We start from the raw sequence: 17,703 nt of genomic DNA on the forward strand, positions 1-17,703 counted from the left end.
TACGATGAACGGCTTGAAAATCTTTTAACAAATAAACAATGGCAGAAATGCTGTCTTTTTCTTTCCGAAAAAATGTTAATCCATAATTTTACAAAATGCAACTCGTCCTGCAAAAAAGCAAGACCTCATTCAGTGCTGCAGACGCAAAAATACGCTCTTGGAATGCGGTAATAAAAGAAACAAAAAGAAAAAAATGCTTTGTCCTGAAGGTTTTGCAGCCTGTCAATTCCTGCTTCGGAAAGTGGACTGAATTGCTGCGTTTTCCAGAGGCGATGTCACCATCTCACAGCTTTGAAAAAAATGTAGCAAAATCCACACTTTTCTGCAGTAAAAAAATGCAGGAAATGGTGCGGTTTTTCCGCAGCAGATTGTCTGCTAGTTTAGGCGGAAATGCAGAAATTTCCTGCAGCAAATCCGTTATGTGTGGACGAGCCCTAAGAGCTTAGTCACCCCACTGTATTAAGGCTCTGCATAACCTCTGAGTTGTACAGAGCTTTAACACAAGTGTATGGACCCTTATTGTACCTCCGTATGACTCTGGTTTTATATCGAATCCGGCAGAAAGAGTTGTGGCATGTTCCATCGACCTCTGTATGTATGGGGGTATAAAGCAACATTGCTTCTAGGGAAGTATAGTTCCTTACATACGGCACTGACAGAGCCTGCACGGCAGCACACAAATGCCATGCAGCTCTGTACGCCCCCCCCCCCCCCCCGTATGCCCTCTGTATTAGGGAGCCTGTGCAGAGATTGCAGATGATAATCCATAATATCTTACTAACCCTGTTATTATATTTAGACTCCGCCGTGAACTAAAAATTCAAGCTTGGGTCTAGCTAGCCTACTGTGTATGTAATTTGTTGCATCATTGACCTCTATTTTTCTGAACCGGATGGGAGATCAGTGGCTGGATTTTCAAAAATGCTTAGTGTGGGGGTCCCAAGACTGGGGGCGGGCCCGGTTGAGCACCGCGGCCCCTTCACTACATGGGCTAAGCTGCAATACCAGGCACAGCCTCATTCACATGGATGTCGCCATGTCATGTTCTGCAGGGGTGGGGCCACTCACTGACTAAGGATAGGTCACCAATGTCTTCTCCTTGGACAACCCCTTAAAGCACCGCAATCAATATTGATCACAGTTCTGAGGGCACAGTTTGTCTAGTCCCCTCCATCCACCCAATCTTTGGAGCCTAACATAGGACATCAGGTCTTACCTAGCGCCACTGCAACTTCTATCTAACAAAAAGTGGGGTTCACACCAATCAGACATTTATTACCTATCCTAGCGATAAGCCATTGATGTCTGTATAGAGAAAAATCTCTTTAATGTCAAAATTGGCTTCGCCCCTAAATGGTTAACATTGTGTTAAGATAGGAAACGTTTGTGACTCATTTTTTATATGCTACCTATAGGGGGAAATACAGGTCTAGTGTGTGGTGCCACGAAGCGTGGAGAGACTGTAATCGAGACATCATAGGGGAAGTAAGAGAAATTACATCCTTACCATATTACTCTGAATGTGACTCAGAACACAAGAGACTGAGAACAAAGTGATGGTAACATGACAAATTCTCAGTTTCAGTTCATAAATGCTGCTGTGCCCACACTGCAGGGTAATCGGTGCCAAGTCTCTTGTACTATAGATAGGAATTGCTGCTCGAACCAGTTTGTGGAAATCTCAGGATTCGAAGAGCCTGGATTTTAAGGTACATGTCTCAAGCTCACAGCTTTCTCCATGGCTTTCATCGAAATTGAGAAGTTGCTAATGTTTCTTTACCCAGGATATTGGTCTGTGATATCTCCATGCTATGATACAAGGCGGCTTTTGCCATGAAATTGTCTCAAGGATCATGCCTGGTGGATTCCCATATCCCACTGCTTTTCTACATGGTGGCTTTTGCAATACAATGGGCTGAGGGATCATACATGGTGGAGTCTTGTAGACCACTGCTATGCTACAAGGTGACTTTTTCCATGCAATGGGCTGAGGGAACATGTATGGTGGAGTCTTGTATCCTACTGCGATGCTACATGGTGACTTTTGCCGTGCAATGGGCTGAGGGAACATGTATGGTGGAGTCTTGTATCCTACTGCTATGCTACGTGGAGGCTTTTGCCATGCAATGGGCTGAGGGATCATGTATGATGGAGTCTTGTGTGCCACTGCTATACAGCATGGTGACTTTTGCCACGCAATGGGCTAAGGGATCATGCATGGTGGAGTCTTTTATCCTACTGCTATGCTACGTGGTGGCTTTCTCCATGCAATGGGCTGAGGAAACATGTATGGTGGAGTCTTGTATCCTACTGCTATGCTACGTGGAGGCTTTTGCCATGCAATGGGCTGAGGGATCATGTATGATGGAGTCTTGTGTGCCACTGCTATACAGCATGGTGACTTTTGCCACGCAATGGGCTAAGGGATCATGCATGGTGGAGTATTTTATCCTACTGCTATGCTACGTGGTGGCTTTTGCTATGCAATGGGCTGAGGGAGCGTGTATGGTGGAGTCTTTTATCCTACTGCTATGCTACGTGGTGGCTTTTGCCGTGCAATGGGCTCAGGGAACATATATGGTGGAGTCTTGTATCCTACTGCTATGCTACGTGCAGGCTTTTGCCATTCAATGGGCTGAGGGATCATGTATGATGGAGTCTTGTGTCCCACTGCTATACTGCATGGTGACTTTTGCCACGCAATGGGCTGAGGGATCATGCATGGTTCAGTTTTGCAGACCAGTGAAATACATAAAGATTACACAACTCCCTTGTGACTGTTGCATAAGGGACACCCTAAAGCAGGGGTCTCAAACTCGGCCGGGTAAGTGGGCCGCATATAGAAACAATGGGAAGTTGTCGAGCCGCATTACTTTCAAATTTGACACAATACAAAATTATTGTTATTCAATTAGTTGTTTGATCTACTATAACACTACATTACTATAATAATAATACTACATCACTATAATAATACCGCTAGGTTTAAAATTTTAGAGAATTCTCCACGTGCTTATTTCAACAATCCAGTTTTTCAGTTTAAGTGTCGCTAAATGCAGTCCGGCGGCTCAGTTGGCAGTGTTTGGCAGACACACATGTCAAGATTGGGTAGCCCCTTTTTAGATAGTGCCACAGTGCCCTCTGTGGATGCTGCCACAGTGCCCTCTGTAGATGCTGCCACAGTGCCCTCTTTAGATGCTGCCACAGTGCCCTCTTTAGATGCTGCCACAGTGCCATCTGTGGATGCTGCCACAGTGCCCTCTGTAGATGCTGCCACAGTGCCCTCTGTAGATGCTGCCACAGAGACCTTTGTAGATGCTGCCACAGTGCCCTCTGCAGATAATGCCGCAGTGCCCTCTGTAGATAATGCCACAGTGCCCTCTGTAGATAATGCAATACACCCCTAGATAATGCCACAGTGTCCTCTGTAAATACTGCCACAGTGCCCTCTGTAGATGCTGCCACAGTGCCCTCTGTAAATTCTACCACAGTGCCCTCTGTAGATGCTACCACAGTGCCCTCTGTAGATGCTGCCACAGTGCCCTTTGTAGATGCTGCCACAGTGCCCTCCGTAGATGCTGCCACAGTGCCCTCCGTAGATGCTGCCACAGTGGCCTCCGTAGATGCTGCCACAGTGCCCTCTGCAGATGCTGCCACAGTGCCCTCTGCAGATAATGCCACCCCCACCCCCAAATAGATAGCTCCATTGGGGCTCCCTCTAGGAGTGGAATCCCCAGCCAGAGCGTTGCCGACGCTTTGGCTGGGGATTCCTCTACTTTTGGAGCCCCTGACGTCAGTGTCCGTACACAGTGATGTCAGGGGATCCTCCTGGACCGGAATGTGATATCAGGGGCAACCCCAGAGCCGGTGTCCCGGAGCAGAGCACTAGTATAGGCTCTGCGCCGGAACTCTGGGGAAGCTATTAACATCAGTGTCCATATATGGACAGTTATGTCAGGGGCTTGCCCAGAGCTGTAGTCCAGGAGCAGAACCGCGTCTAGCACTCTGCCTGCGAGTCCAGCTCTGCTCCTGACTTCACTGTCCATATATGGACAAGGATGTCAGGGGCAACCCCAGAGCTGGAGTCCAGGGCAGAGCGCTAGTAGGTTGTTCCTGGGACTCCTGCTCTGAGGAAGCCCCAGACATCACTGTCCATAAGTGGACAGCGATGTCAGAAGATTCCACAGAGTCCCGGAGCAGAGCCTATACTAGCGCTCTGCCCGGGACTCCGCTCTGGGGAAGACCCTGAAACACTGTCCATATATGGACAGCGATGTCAGGGAATTCCACAGAGTCCCGGAGCAGAGCCGATACTAGCGCTGTGCCCGGGACTCCGCTCCGGGGAAGACCCTGACACACTGTCCATATATGGACAGCGATATCGGGAAATTCCACAGAGTCCCGGAGCAGAGCCGATACTAGCGCTCTGCCCGGGACTCCGGCTCTGTGGAAGCCTCAGATATCCCTGTCCATATGTGTACAGCTATGTCAGGGAATTCCAGAGTCCCGGAGCAGAGCCTGTACTAGCGGCTCTGTGTCCCACGGGCCGCAAATGACAGCCCCAGGGGCCGCATGCGGGCCGCGGGCTTGAGACCCCTGCCCATAAGCCATAGAAGTTGTCCCGAGCATTACTTAATCTAATAATGTGATTACATTGTTATATAAATGGTCAATAAGATCAGGTCTATCAGAACTGACCAATCTCTGACCTACATAAACATTTTTTAGAGTTTAGCATGGCGCCTCTCAACTACAGAAAGTAAAAAATTACCATCTCTGTAGGAAGGAAGAGAAGATATCATTCATGAGTAACATGAGCACAGTCTTCCACAGGCTGTACTGTTGTCTTCTCCTGACTGGAGTGTGTTAACTGTAACCTGAGCATAGACCCGAGAGGTGTGCTCTTCTGGAAAGGTGAGGTCCTCCCTCCTGTCACACCTTACTAGTAGCTGGTATTTGGAAATAGTACTGGCAGGCAGTGGCTTGTATATCAGGAGTAATGCTGTGCGCCTCAGAGAGGGAGGAGATACTTCTTGCTGTGACCTAATGGAAGACCTGAAGGAGCTGAGGGCAACCACGGGATGACTACTCTAACCATGAACAGCGGTAAGTGTATGACCGAAGACCATGGTATGGACAGGGAAGCAGGATGGAGCATGGGGAGAAGTTGCACCATGTAGTATATGACACAGGAGTCGTTTGGGAGGGGCGACAACACAAAAGGTAAAGGAGAACCCATCTCCAAGGTGCCTACATGGAGGTCTTTGGGTGACCATGGTTGTGATGCATGAATGGGTTTGGGGTGGTTCTGGACACAATGATATGTTTGGTGGTGGAGACCTCCAGACAGAAACTTGAATGGAGGTCATTGTACCGTGTGTATATATCTCTATGTTTGTAGGTTATATGACCCTCTGAAGAAATGTTTCACCAGGAAATTGCTATTAACCCTTGATTCGTCCTCTTCTGATAAATATCCTATTCTGATATTCCTTTTTCACATCCATCTTTATGGAAAGCTTAGTAACAACTAATATGGCTACCATTACAGCTCGGACAGTGGTTGCTACTCGACTTTCCTTGATTCCTGAATGTCACATCTACTTAGTTATGCATTAATCCTTCCCTATTCTCTCATATCTCTGCAAATCAACTCAGATAACTCGGAAACCTAGTTGACAACCCCCGTTATTACCCAGCTTTTCTAGAAATAGATATGGCGGCTGAATATAATTTTTTAATTACGTAACAAAATAGGATGACACAAGTTAAACCTTTAGAGGTCCGGGTATTGTGGCTGTATTACGCCCATGTAAAAGCGGCCTTAAAGGGGTTTTACCACTATAGACATGTTTGGCTTATCATTTGGATTTATGTGTATTGCATTCATAGTAATAGAGAGTGACTGTGCATATTACCCCCATTTTATGGAACGTGGTGTTCCTAGAAGTTAGACCCAATATAGATCTAGTTGGTGTGTGTGTGTATAGTTGGAAAAAGTACAGATAAACATGTATACACCTTAGTAGACAAGTAATGTTGGGACTTATAGTTGCTAAGACTAGACTTTTTTTGAGCGTAGCCGCCCCAGCTGATCACGTGTGGTAATATATTACATGTAGCACCCATTAAAATAAATGGGTGGCCAATGGTCGCGTTGAGTCTTCCATAGCGGCTCTGTCTTTTAGAGTGGGGTCTCTAGTCGGGGACCCTCTTCTATTATGTCCATTTGTTTTAAAAGGGCTTGTGAAGCTCTGGTATCTTATTCCACTTCTCATGAAACTCTTTATGATTCACATACATACATATGGTATATATATATTACCGTGAGCAATAGTCAGATATCAGTTTCTGTTTGTCTAGAGAATGATCCACACTAAATACATACCTGATTGAATGCAAATTAACCAGTCAATGTTATATCCATGTAACTATTGTTCTCTGTTATCAGCCAACTGTAGTGTGTTTTTTTTTTTTTTTTTAATGGAATCACTGACAGGAGGTCCAGAAAAAACCCTGCCCACATGATCCGTACTTTATCCCCAGTTCTATGAACGTCTGGCAATATTTCCATACATATATGTAAGCGTTGTATGTTAGCGTTACTGACACTTGAATCAAATAAGTGTAGACCAGTGCTTCTCCAGCTGTGGCGAAACTGCAACTCCCAGCTGTCGCTGTCATGACATGCTGGGAGTTGTAGTTTTGACCACAGCTGGAAGGTTGCCTGGTCACACAGCCTCTGTGAGTGTCATCTATGACTTGGAGATAATGTGTAGCTGATAATTGTATAGTGTGGAGACACAATGCCCCTACAGTCTTATCCCTTGTGTGGGAGCTACTGTTGTGTCTGTCGCCTGGTGTGTCCCTGTGATGTCACCCGGCTCGGCGTCCTCTCATTACACTCATCGTTACTTGCAACCTATTTAATGCAAGCATCAAGCTAAATAAAAGGTAAGTATACAGTGTGGGTGGCGGCTGGGCATTTAGGGCCGGTGAATGGGTTTAAAACGTTCTGATCACAAGGGGTGGGGGGGGGGGGTTGTCGTGCTCCCATGATCAGCTGCTGATTGTATAAAGGTAGACATGGTCAGGGGAGGGCCCCTGTGCAACCAGTGGTTTGGGCCCCTTGATGCCCATAGCTACTTCCCAAAAAGTGAGCCATTTATCGTAGACTATCAATGTTGTGCAGTCCATTGGTGATTGAGAACCATGGGAATCATTAGCGCAGTCCCTTACCTGCAATTTAGTAAGAATAGTTAATAGAGAGGGGTCCCGAATCAGCCAGGACAGAGAGCCACTAGAAAAAGAGACTTTTGCTCAGGTGGAACTGACTCCTCCATGGTTTACACCAGTGGTCTCCAACTTGTGGCTCTCCAGCTGTTAGGAAACTATAACTCATAGCCAGAGGGTGCCAGAGCATGCTGGAAGTTTTGCAACAACTAAAAACCTCAGGTTGGAGACCCATTCACTTTAATGGGCTCTCCGACTCCGAAACTGCAGAGGAAGTATTGGCTCTCTAGTGGTGATATCAGCTGTACAATGGCGGTGGTTGTATATATGGTATGCACACTTTTAGTATAGGTGTTGTTTATGGCAGCCTGTATTACGTGAATGGCATTCCTACTCTGACACGATCATCAGATTCACTACTGCTTACCGATTATACTAAATTGATATTAGACAGTTGCCCATAATGCAGTTACCTAATATAGTAGCTCCTACGGGGTGTATTTAGTGGTCTATTTATCAGTCTAGTCTAGTGTCATTTGATAAAGCCATCTGTCTGTCTTTTTGGTATTTTTAGCTGTTTGAGTATTGATTCCGTCTTGTGGTTGACTTCTTGTTTCCTTCATTTGCATCTCTATGGCTTTTAGTTAACATGCAAAATGCTATTGTTGTATTGTCAAGAGCTGAGACGGGGAGGGGGTCATTTTATCTCTGTGATTCATTTGCCCAGTGTTGGGTCATTTTCGCCCTTGGACTGTTATTGGTTCTGTGTGATGGACTTTAAGTGCCAGTCAGATGACTTTAGTAGCCTTTTTGCAATTTTTTTTAAGTAGCCCAACCATATGAAATCCAAAAAGTTAGAAAATGTTTAGGCATTAGTGACAAAGCTCTTCAGGCTTAAATATAGCTGTATCGAACAGTAACAGACCCATAGTAAGATATGTACATTCTTTTGGGAGGTCTCCAAGTCTATTCTATTTTTTTTTCCAAAATGTGAATTTTTCTATTTCTTTTTTTCAGGATTTAACGACCCGCTCAAAATGAAGCACTGTTACTTTAATGAAAGCATCGGCTTCTTCTACAACAAAAGTGGGAAAGACTTAACGACGGTATGGAGACCGAAGGACAGTCTGGTGGTCGGCCTGGGACTTACCGTGTGCGTCTTTGTACTTCTGACCAACATACTTGTCATTACGGCCATCATAATAAACAGAAGGTTCCACTTTCCCATCTACTATCTCTTGGGGAACTTGGCAGCTGCAGATCTATTTGCTGGAGTAGCCTACACGTATCTCATGTTCCATACTGGTCCACGGACTGCTAGCCTAACTGTGAGAACCTGGCTCCTCCGACAAAGTTTACTAGATACCAGCCTCACAGCCTCAGTGGCCAATCTATTGGCGATAGCTGTAGAACGGCACCAGACGATCTTTACTATGCAGCTCCACAGCAAGATGTCCAACCAACGTGTCTGCATCCTCATAGCCTGTATATGGCTGGCGGCTTTGTTGCTGGGTCTCATCCCGTCTTTTGGTTGGCACTGTATTTGTAGCATTGAGACATGTTCGCGAATGGCCCCATTGTACAGCCGGAGTTATCTTATCTTCTGGGCGGTATCAAACTTGGTAGCATTTCTCATTATGATGGTGGTATACTTGCATATCTTTGTGTACGTCAAGAGGAAGATGGCCAGGATGTCCAGACACACGTCTTTCCATCCCAAGTACCGGGAGACCATGATCAATTTGATGAAGACCGTGTTTATTATCTTGAGTAAGTAATATGCGAAATGTGAACGTTTTGTGGAAGATATTTTTATTATGGTATATATGTTGACTTTCAAGTGATCTTTATAAAGACTACATGTTGGGCAGGGTTTCTTCTGGGTGGGTCACCATCTCGGTGCTCTCTTTGGCAGCCATATTGACCCACTTGATGTGCAGGAAAGAGTGCTCTCATGTCTCGGATCCACTTTTTGTCACTACATTTAAAAAAAAAAAAAAAAGACCTGTTCTGCAAGATCTAGCATCTGATGTGTGTGAGATCCACCTCAATTATGTTTTCCGACTTCCCCATAAAATGATGGATGGGCAGGTTGGTTGGATTTTAAAGCTAGCTGTACACATTAGGCACTGTTCACATCACGCTATGGGTATACGTTGGGAGTATTCTCCGATGTATGCCACTGTATGACCATACACTGGCATACATCAGCCACAATGTTAAACAAAACTGTATGTTTTTTTTGTGGTGGGCCAATATGTAGGAAAGCGTAGTTCCTATATCGTAAAAAAAAGGAGGCCAAAACAGGGGATAAGCTCTGTGTTTGGTGTATGCGTTGGGAACTTTGAGAGCGAATACGCTGAACAAATATACAAAATTATGAGGTAAAGATAATCTTAGATTAAAGGCAGCCGAACACACTGATTTCAGCAGGATCGACTTACTATGTAATGTGTTGTGGGGTCTCCCGACTTTCTCCCAATGGTGGCAGAGAGACACATCGGCATGGTGGATCCTTTATACCCATGTGATAAGCCATTGCCAGAGGTGTCTGTCTGCAATTAATTCCCCACTCCATCTTGTAAAAAAACATGCATACTCGTCCAGGCGTGCATGTTAATGGGGGTGGGTGGGAAGAAATATCGATAGCTATGTTACGTTTATGGCCAGCTTAACTCATAACCTTCACCACTGAGCTTCACCTTGACATTGTGAATAGCATGCATGCGCCGAGTTGAGCATACGTGTTTGTAGATGCCCATCAGTGATCGATCGCTTGGACAACAGCTATCTTTGATATATGGTTGGCTTTGGGGTGTTAAATCTAGGGTAGCTTTGCAGTAGCTTTTAAGCCCTCTGTAGACATGAAGATCATTCTGAAGTTCCAGCCATAATGTTATAGTCGGAGGAAAAGTGCAGGAACAGCAGAAATCTCTTATATTGGGCCATATATTTTTTACGAGAGTTAGGAATTCTTAAAATTCCTATCTGTTCTCTGCTTTGTATGGTGCTAACAGATGACAGTCCTGTATAGATGAAATATTGGATTGATGGTCTGTTTGGTGGGATGCCTTAAGATTGTATCTTGATCAGTGAGATTAAGGAAAACGATAGAACTGATAGCCGTCATTGTTCACTCACCGTCATGGAAGGTGTGGTGGGTGCCCCGGGATGTTGTCACCTGAGACCATTGAGGTGTGGTCATTCATCACCCTATAGTAAAGTTCACCTTATATAACTGTTCACACTCTATATATATATATATATCACTACAGACTTCCTCTTTACACATATATACGTCACCAGTGTTTGTACCTTTCATGTGGTTGAGGGAGGAAGGGTTCGTGTCAGCACATAGGTATGACAAAGGCTGCAAATCGTAGCGTTTGTCATTGGCCTTTATGTATGGCAGAGCTTCAAGCTTGAAAGCCACATGGAGCTATTCCAGTTGGTAAGAATTACTGTATACATCTTTTGCCATTGACAGATGTTATTAGGAGTGGTCCGTAAGCTAAGACCACCACTCATTTCTAGGATGAAGGGGCAAGAGTGTAACGGGGCTGTTGACTTCAATAGAAGACCTGACCTGTTGACAGCTCCAAAGATCTTCAAGCTAAAAGCCAAAGGGGCTCCTCACTTGGAAGAAACTCTTCATTCTAGAGATTGTGGGGGTCCCAGCCCAATGATGACATGGTCAGTGATACTATGACATTACTGGTGTTATGAAAGAGGTTGTCCCATCAGGATAACCCCTGTTTCGGTACCCTCTATAATAGAGGGTACTATCTGAAGCGCTCTGCACTACCATATATTGCATGGTCCTCCACTGATGTCATTGGATACTGTGCCGTTCTACACTTTCAACAGCCTGACCCCCAGCGATCAGCTCATTTTGCGAGGACTGGTTGTAGTACAGGGTTTGTCTTGATGGGTCAACTCCTTAAAGGACTCTTCATGTGACCCCAGGAAACTGCCTATGCTAAGTGCTTGTGACAGCCTATATCAGGTCACGAGACAGTGGGAGCAGGATCCCGACGGGCGATATATGTGTTATTTTTTTCATACAATAGAATATGTAATCCCGAAAAATGGCATGATGTTATGTGGTGCCATGTGCCAGTGATGGCATACAGTGCCTGGTGTACATTGTGCTTACATAAGGGCCAGATTTGTTCTCCTAAACCTGGTCACACGGGCCGGGGACAATGTATCTACAGACGGCATCCACCTGGGAGGCACATCCAAGGGGCTTAAAAGTTTGGGCTAGGGCATACGATTAGATCTCCATGTGTAGGCATTTATAAATCTTCTACCTGCAATTTGTGCCAGCAATACTGACTGGTAAGACATATGCTTTATGTGCTATGCCAGGCAAAGAACTAAGGAATAGATGTATTTGTTCTTGCACGGCAAGGCTTGTCGGTGTACCCGCAGGGCGGCTGTATCCTCTATACAGGGGAAGTACATGATACTCTGGTTATTTTTTTATGGTTTCAGATTTCTGAAAAGATTGCAGCAAAACAACATTCATTATCGAGCCGAGATATAAAGACAGATAAGGGCAAAGTTTTCAACTGGTTCTAATCTTTGAAGTGCCGTGAGGGCAATACCATAATATCATGTTATCGAAAACCCTTTACATTTACAATCCAGGAGTGATCTGTCATAGAAGTTCTGGTTGGTTAGGAGTGGGCTGGGAAGGGCTACACAAAGAATTTGGGATTGGAGCAGGAAAAAGAGACGTGAGCCTGGAAGGGTGCAGGGTGGGGATATCTGCCATATATAAAGATTAGATGTGGAGCTTTATTTTTTGCTTTGCATTTTCATCACAAAAGTATTTTTAGTGGGAGCAAAAGTTAAGGCCCTTTACATAGTCCAATGATCGGGCTTGTTCATCGGCCAGAACAATGGTCGCCTATCGGCATGTAAGCAGGTGATGTGCTGGCGATAAGATGAAAAATGTATGGGGACGAACGATTGATCCCTATACTTGTGATCACTACTCCATGTAAGGCTAGGGCCACATGGCGACTGTGGTCGCGACACAGGTCACATGGCCAAAGGTTGCTGTGTTGCGCTGCCTGCATCGTACTAAAAAAAGCGACCCACTGATTGTCACGACCGCGACACGGCAGTCACAAGATATCCTTTAAGTTTCAATTTCTTGTGACTGTAATGTTACGGTAAACTGCAAAACGCAACGCGGCCACATTCCCTTTCATTAATGCAATGTGGCCAGTACAACACTGCATTCACGTGGAGATCTTTGGCCGTGTGACCTGTGTCGCGGCCAAATGTCGCCATGTAGCCCTAGCCTTAATGGAGCAAACAAGCGCTGATCGACGTGCTGTATAACAATCAGCGCTAGTTTAACGGACAGAATATTTTCCCATGGTTAGGACTAGTATTACAGCTCAGCCCCATTTCCTTGAACTGGCTGAACTGCAATACCAGGTACAAACTATGGACCATAGTGGCGCCTTTTTTCTAACCTTATGAACCCCTTTAACTGGCCAGTGCTGGAGAATGTAACAGGAAGATAAACCTTTCATAAAATGCCTTTACCCTAACCCTGGTGTAAGCATTTGTGGTATGTCAGTCCTCAGTACATTCCTGTGTCATCCTCTGTCTCATCTCCTCCATTACACCAGGCTTACTTCTTGTGACTCCCCAGTTTTTATGGAGCTCTAAGTCTTAGCATGATCTGGTCACTGTCATCATGACACAGTAGAAGTTATATAACCCATATTTCTGACACAGTGCTCCAAATCCCATGCATAGACATACAGTATATGTGTTAAAGCCTTCAGCCACCACTAGGGGGGGGGGGGCTTAGCAGCTTACTGCATACTGTCTTATTATTCACTGTATGACCAGTATACAGTAAGCTCCTGAGCTCCCTCTAGTGGTGTCTACAGGCAGCCAGAATACTATTGTTTTGACCTATGGGGCAGATTTATTAAGATTGGCGATTCATATGCCAGTCTTAGTTTTCTGCTATGCTGGAGTAAAATGCAACAGATTTATTGAGATTTAATTTCACCTTCAGTGTTTTTTCACCTGCGGTCTTGAGCTAACCATTTCCCCCCATTAGACGCATGTTGCGGCTCATACAAGGTCTTGACGCCGAGCAACGTCCTTAATGCTACGTCACATTTAACATCCTGACACTCTGGCCGCAGTACGTTGTATGAGCCGCGGCAAGCAGAGGGGACAAGTGAAGAGGAGCGGTAAGCATACATATATAAATATTTTCATTTATTTTTTGTCCAATGGGGAAATAGTCTGATCGGACATAGCATGGTACGGCGTCTAACACCGGCCTCTACCTCGCTACACCCCACAGAGTAAAATCTACGCTAGCTTGGAGCTGACATAGATTTCTCTATAATTATGCGTTTTCTGACGTAAATTATAGTAAATTTGTCGGCCTTTTTTGGTGAGCCACACCCACTTTTCACAAAGTGGCGTTGTGCGACTTTTCTAAGTTGGAAAACTGGCGTAGAAAGGTTCATATATTCCCCCCTATGTAGAAGGTTTGTAGCTCTGACCACTATAAAGATATATTAAGGAATGAATCAGCACAAAATTTTGGACCTATTTAGAATAAAAGATTTAAAAAAATGGGGTTCAAGGGCGGATGGATATTAACCTTAAAGGGTTATTCCATGTGATATTCCAGAAATGTCTGATAGATGCAAGTCCCAGCTCTGGCTACTGAATGCAGGCGGAGAATTAATGTAGAGGTGTTTGCGCAAGTGTGTGGCTCTCTCCATTCACTTCTATGGGAGTTAAAGAGTCTCTGACACCAGATTATAAGTGCCCTATCTCCTACATAATCTGATTGGCGCTGTAATGTAGATAACAGCAGTGGTTTTTATTTAAAAAAAACAATCATTTTTGAGCAAGTTATGAGCAAATTTAGATTTATGCTAATTAGTTTCTTAATAGACAACTGGGTGTTTTTTATCTTTTGGCCAAGTGGGCATTGTGAAGAGAAGTGTATGAGGCTGACCAATCAGCGACCAATCAGCGTCATGCACTTCTCCCCATTCATGTCCATTTGTACTCACAGCACAGCGTGATCTCGCGGGATCACGCTGTGCTGTCACATACACCCACATTAACTTTACTAAAGTGTCTTGAGAGTGAATAGACATCACCTCCAGCCAGGACGCGATGTCTTTTCACACTCCAGACACTTCGGTAAAGTTTGTGTGGAACTTAATCACTGCACAACACTGTGTGATCTCGCTGTGCAGTGAATACAGATGGACATGAATGGAGAGAAGTGTATGACGCTGATTGGTCACTGATTGGTCAGCGTCATACACTTCTCCACAACGCCCGCTTGGTAAAAAGGTAAAAAACGCCCAGTTGTCTATTAAGAAACTAATTAGCATAAATCTAAAATTGTTCATAACTTGCTCAAAAATTATTGTTTTCAAAATAAAAACCACTGTTGTTATCTACATTACAGCGCCGATCAGATTATGTAGGAGATAGGGCACTTATAATGTGGTGACAGAGCCTCTTTAAGCGTGCTCGGCTGTTTCCCTAAATCCCACATAACAGAATAGAGATAGACGCACACATGTATCTCCGCCAGCCGAAAATAACATCATTCCGAATTGGAGAGAAAATAGGTTAGTGTACCTTTAAGCGTCTGATACGGTAATTAGAAATGCGATCCGCCGCCTGCAGCTGTAACCTCTGTATCTGTAGACTATAGAGAGAGGCTCCCAGGCTGGGGATAGGGAGTGACACGCTCTGCCCCAGCCAGGCACGGGCCGGTATCTATTGTCCATCGCAGCTCGACCACATTTTGCTATTATTTTCTTTGCACAAAGCAAACACGAGGAAGGTGACGAAGAACACAACATGTTACTATTCTTACACCTACGCAGCTAATCCAGGTCTTAGAACCCCCCCCCCCCCCCCCCCCGCCTTTCCTGGTAGAAATGTTTGCAGATGGATTTCTGTAGTCAGCATTTTACATAAAGGAACACTAAACCCGAAGTTTATCTTCTCTACATTGGCTGTGCAGTTAAGGTGGTTTTACACCGGGCGATGATCGGGCAGACAATCGTTCATATAACGCTCGTTGCTGATAATTGAACTATGTATACAGGGCAGCGATCAGCAGATGAACGAGCAAACGCTCAATCATCTGCTGATCGTATCGTTTTAAAAAAGTGAAATATTATCGTTGCCGGCAGCACATCCCCCTGTGTAAACAAGGTGACGCGCTGCCGACATGATAATAATGTATGGGGACGAGCGATCGTACTAATGACAGCTCGTCCCCATACATAGCTCCGTGTGACAGGAGCAAACGGTGTTGATCGGCGCTCCGATTGTCGGCCGGTGTAAAAGGCCCTTTAATTGCAAACTATTGTTCTCTGTTATCAGCTACTCCAGGCTGGAGGGTGGTGACTGTATTGTTTTTCAATTGGATTACTCAAAGGAAATGCAATAAAAACCCTACCCCCAAGATATGTACTTTCGCTGAGACCCTCCAGTAACCTCCACATACATGGGTGTATGTGATATCAGCCGCTCGTCTTCTGACCCCTCACCTTAGGTTTAATCTGTGTATTTGCAGCGTATACTACTGTTTACTGCAGGATCATTGGTGATCCCACCTCAATAGTTATAGATTAGACCTCTCAATAGTCCCAAATTACTGGGATTAGTTATGTTTTTAAGAGGCTGTGTGAGTTCTAGCTGTGAAACAACCGGAGGTATCACCAGTTGAAAACACAGTGGGAAATGGAAGCTGTATACTATATGATCACAAAGTATTGCTGGGCAGGGAAGAAGAGAACTGTATGGGGCTGATTGGACAGCGTCAAACAGAAACCATTACTCGGCCCAGAGTGAAAGGAAAGAGTTACCTCCCATTTGGCAAGCATAACCATATTAGCATATTTAGAAAAATGCTCATAACTTTGCAAATATGAAACTTTTTAGAAAAAAAATCACACTGTAGTTATCGGCTGTTATATTAGTTAGGGAATAGGGAATTAATAAACTAGTGACAGATCCTCTTTAAAGGGTATTCCCAAAATCATAAATTATCACCTATCCATAGTATAGGTGCTCATTTTATGATCGCTGGGACCCCCACCGATCGTGAGATTGCCACTCCGTTCAAACTCTTCAATGCGGTTGAGCAGTGAGGAGGACCTGGGGTTTGGGACCCCCCTCGTTCTCACAATCGGCGGGGGTGCCAGCAATGGGGCCTCCAGGAATCAGAAAATGATCACCTATCCTATTTATGATTTTGGGAATACCCCTTTAAATGAAGCTAAGCTGCAATACCACACATAGCCTATGGACAAGAGTGGCACTGTTTCTGTAAAAAAAAAAAAGACCTTATTTTCTAATATCATACAGCCCATTTAAGTAGACACTATCAGGCTAAAATATGGACATATCTGGGTGGGTTGAGATGTGGGCAGTTATCCTTGGGTATTGTAGTAGTTTTTGCTCTGTAAGTTCTATGTTTAATATCAGCTGAGCTTGCTGAATAACTGCTGCCATAGAGGTGGATAAGAATCTTATGTGATCATACGCATTAGATGCGTCCAGCTGACCATCTAATGTGCATGGAGCTGTCCCGACTCTCCCCTGGAGATAAGCTGCCGTTTCTGGCAGCAGCCTATTCCCACTCCCCATTGGGGAGTATAGCTGTCGGCCAAACGAGCGATCGGCCGACAGCTTTCTAAGGTGTGTTGCCACCTTAGATGCGCTATTTGTTTTCTTACAATATGTATAGTGGCATGCCTACTATAGAGGTGGTACATGAAGAGTAGGCCGAGCACCAAGCCGTCCCTCCCCCAAAACCCGGGTACCTCCGCCCCTGCTGATTTGCACACTTATTTGCACCGCACCTCCTGGCCCTTCACCCTAGGGGCAGTGGCACTGGGTTGCCAATGAGACTTTTGCATATGAAATGACTGGTAAAATATGGATCTGAGTTGAGATCTCCTGAAGGAACACACCAATAACAGGGGTTACAATTGTATTTTCCTTTTGGACACTTTTCCTCTATTCTTTTCAGTTTAGGCCTCTGATATGGAGGGGAAGAGATGATGTATGATGGACTCCGCCTGAATGTTTCCTAAATTTGGGGGTAAACCTGTGTGTCTTGCCTTGCCAAGCCTTTCAATACGGCCTAATGAGGAACTCTGTGAGCCTTATATCCTGCAATAAGCTGATTCAGTCCCTTGATCCGCTGACTACCGCGGGTCCGGCTTCTCTAAGGCCCCATGCACACGACCGTGTCCGCAATCACGGCCCGTGATTGCGGGCACGGCAGGCCGCTGACTGACAGCCGCATTTTCGGGCCGTGCTCCCATACAAAGTATGGGAGCACGGCCCGCAAAATTCGAAAGAACGGACATGTTCCATAATTCCCGGAACATTTCCACGGCACGGACACCCTTCCGTAGTGCTACGGAAAGG

The 17,703-nt window shown here is 45.1% G+C and overlaps 1 protein-coding gene across 6 annotated transcripts in view; it reads left to right on the top strand.

Moving 5' to 3' along the window:
• The window catches only part of LPAR2 (lysophosphatidic acid receptor 2), a 51,416-nt gene that overhangs the window by 24,074 nt on the left and 9,639 nt on the right, over nucleotides 1-17,703 (top strand). For 5 of the 6 annotated variants that reach the window (XM_075858942.1, XM_075858940.1, XM_075858941.1 and 2 more), the window contains exon 2: nucleotides 8,251-9,003. In XM_075858942.1, the coding sequence (XP_075715057.1) occupies nucleotides 8,271-9,003 (733 nt within the window). In that variant the 5' untranslated portion in view covers nucleotides 8,251-8,270. Of the gene's footprint in view, nucleotides 1-5,024; nucleotides 5,107-8,250; nucleotides 9,004-17,703 lie in introns of those variants that run through there. The other variant, XM_075858939.1, reaches the window with a different exon arrangement.

This window comes from Rhinoderma darwinii, chromosome 3 (assembly GCF_050947455.1).
Source record: "Rhinoderma darwinii isolate aRhiDar2 chromosome 3, aRhiDar2.hap1, whole genome shotgun sequence".
Classification (NCBI taxonomy): Eukaryota; Metazoa; Chordata; class Amphibia; order Anura; family Rhinodermatidae; genus Rhinoderma; species Rhinoderma darwinii.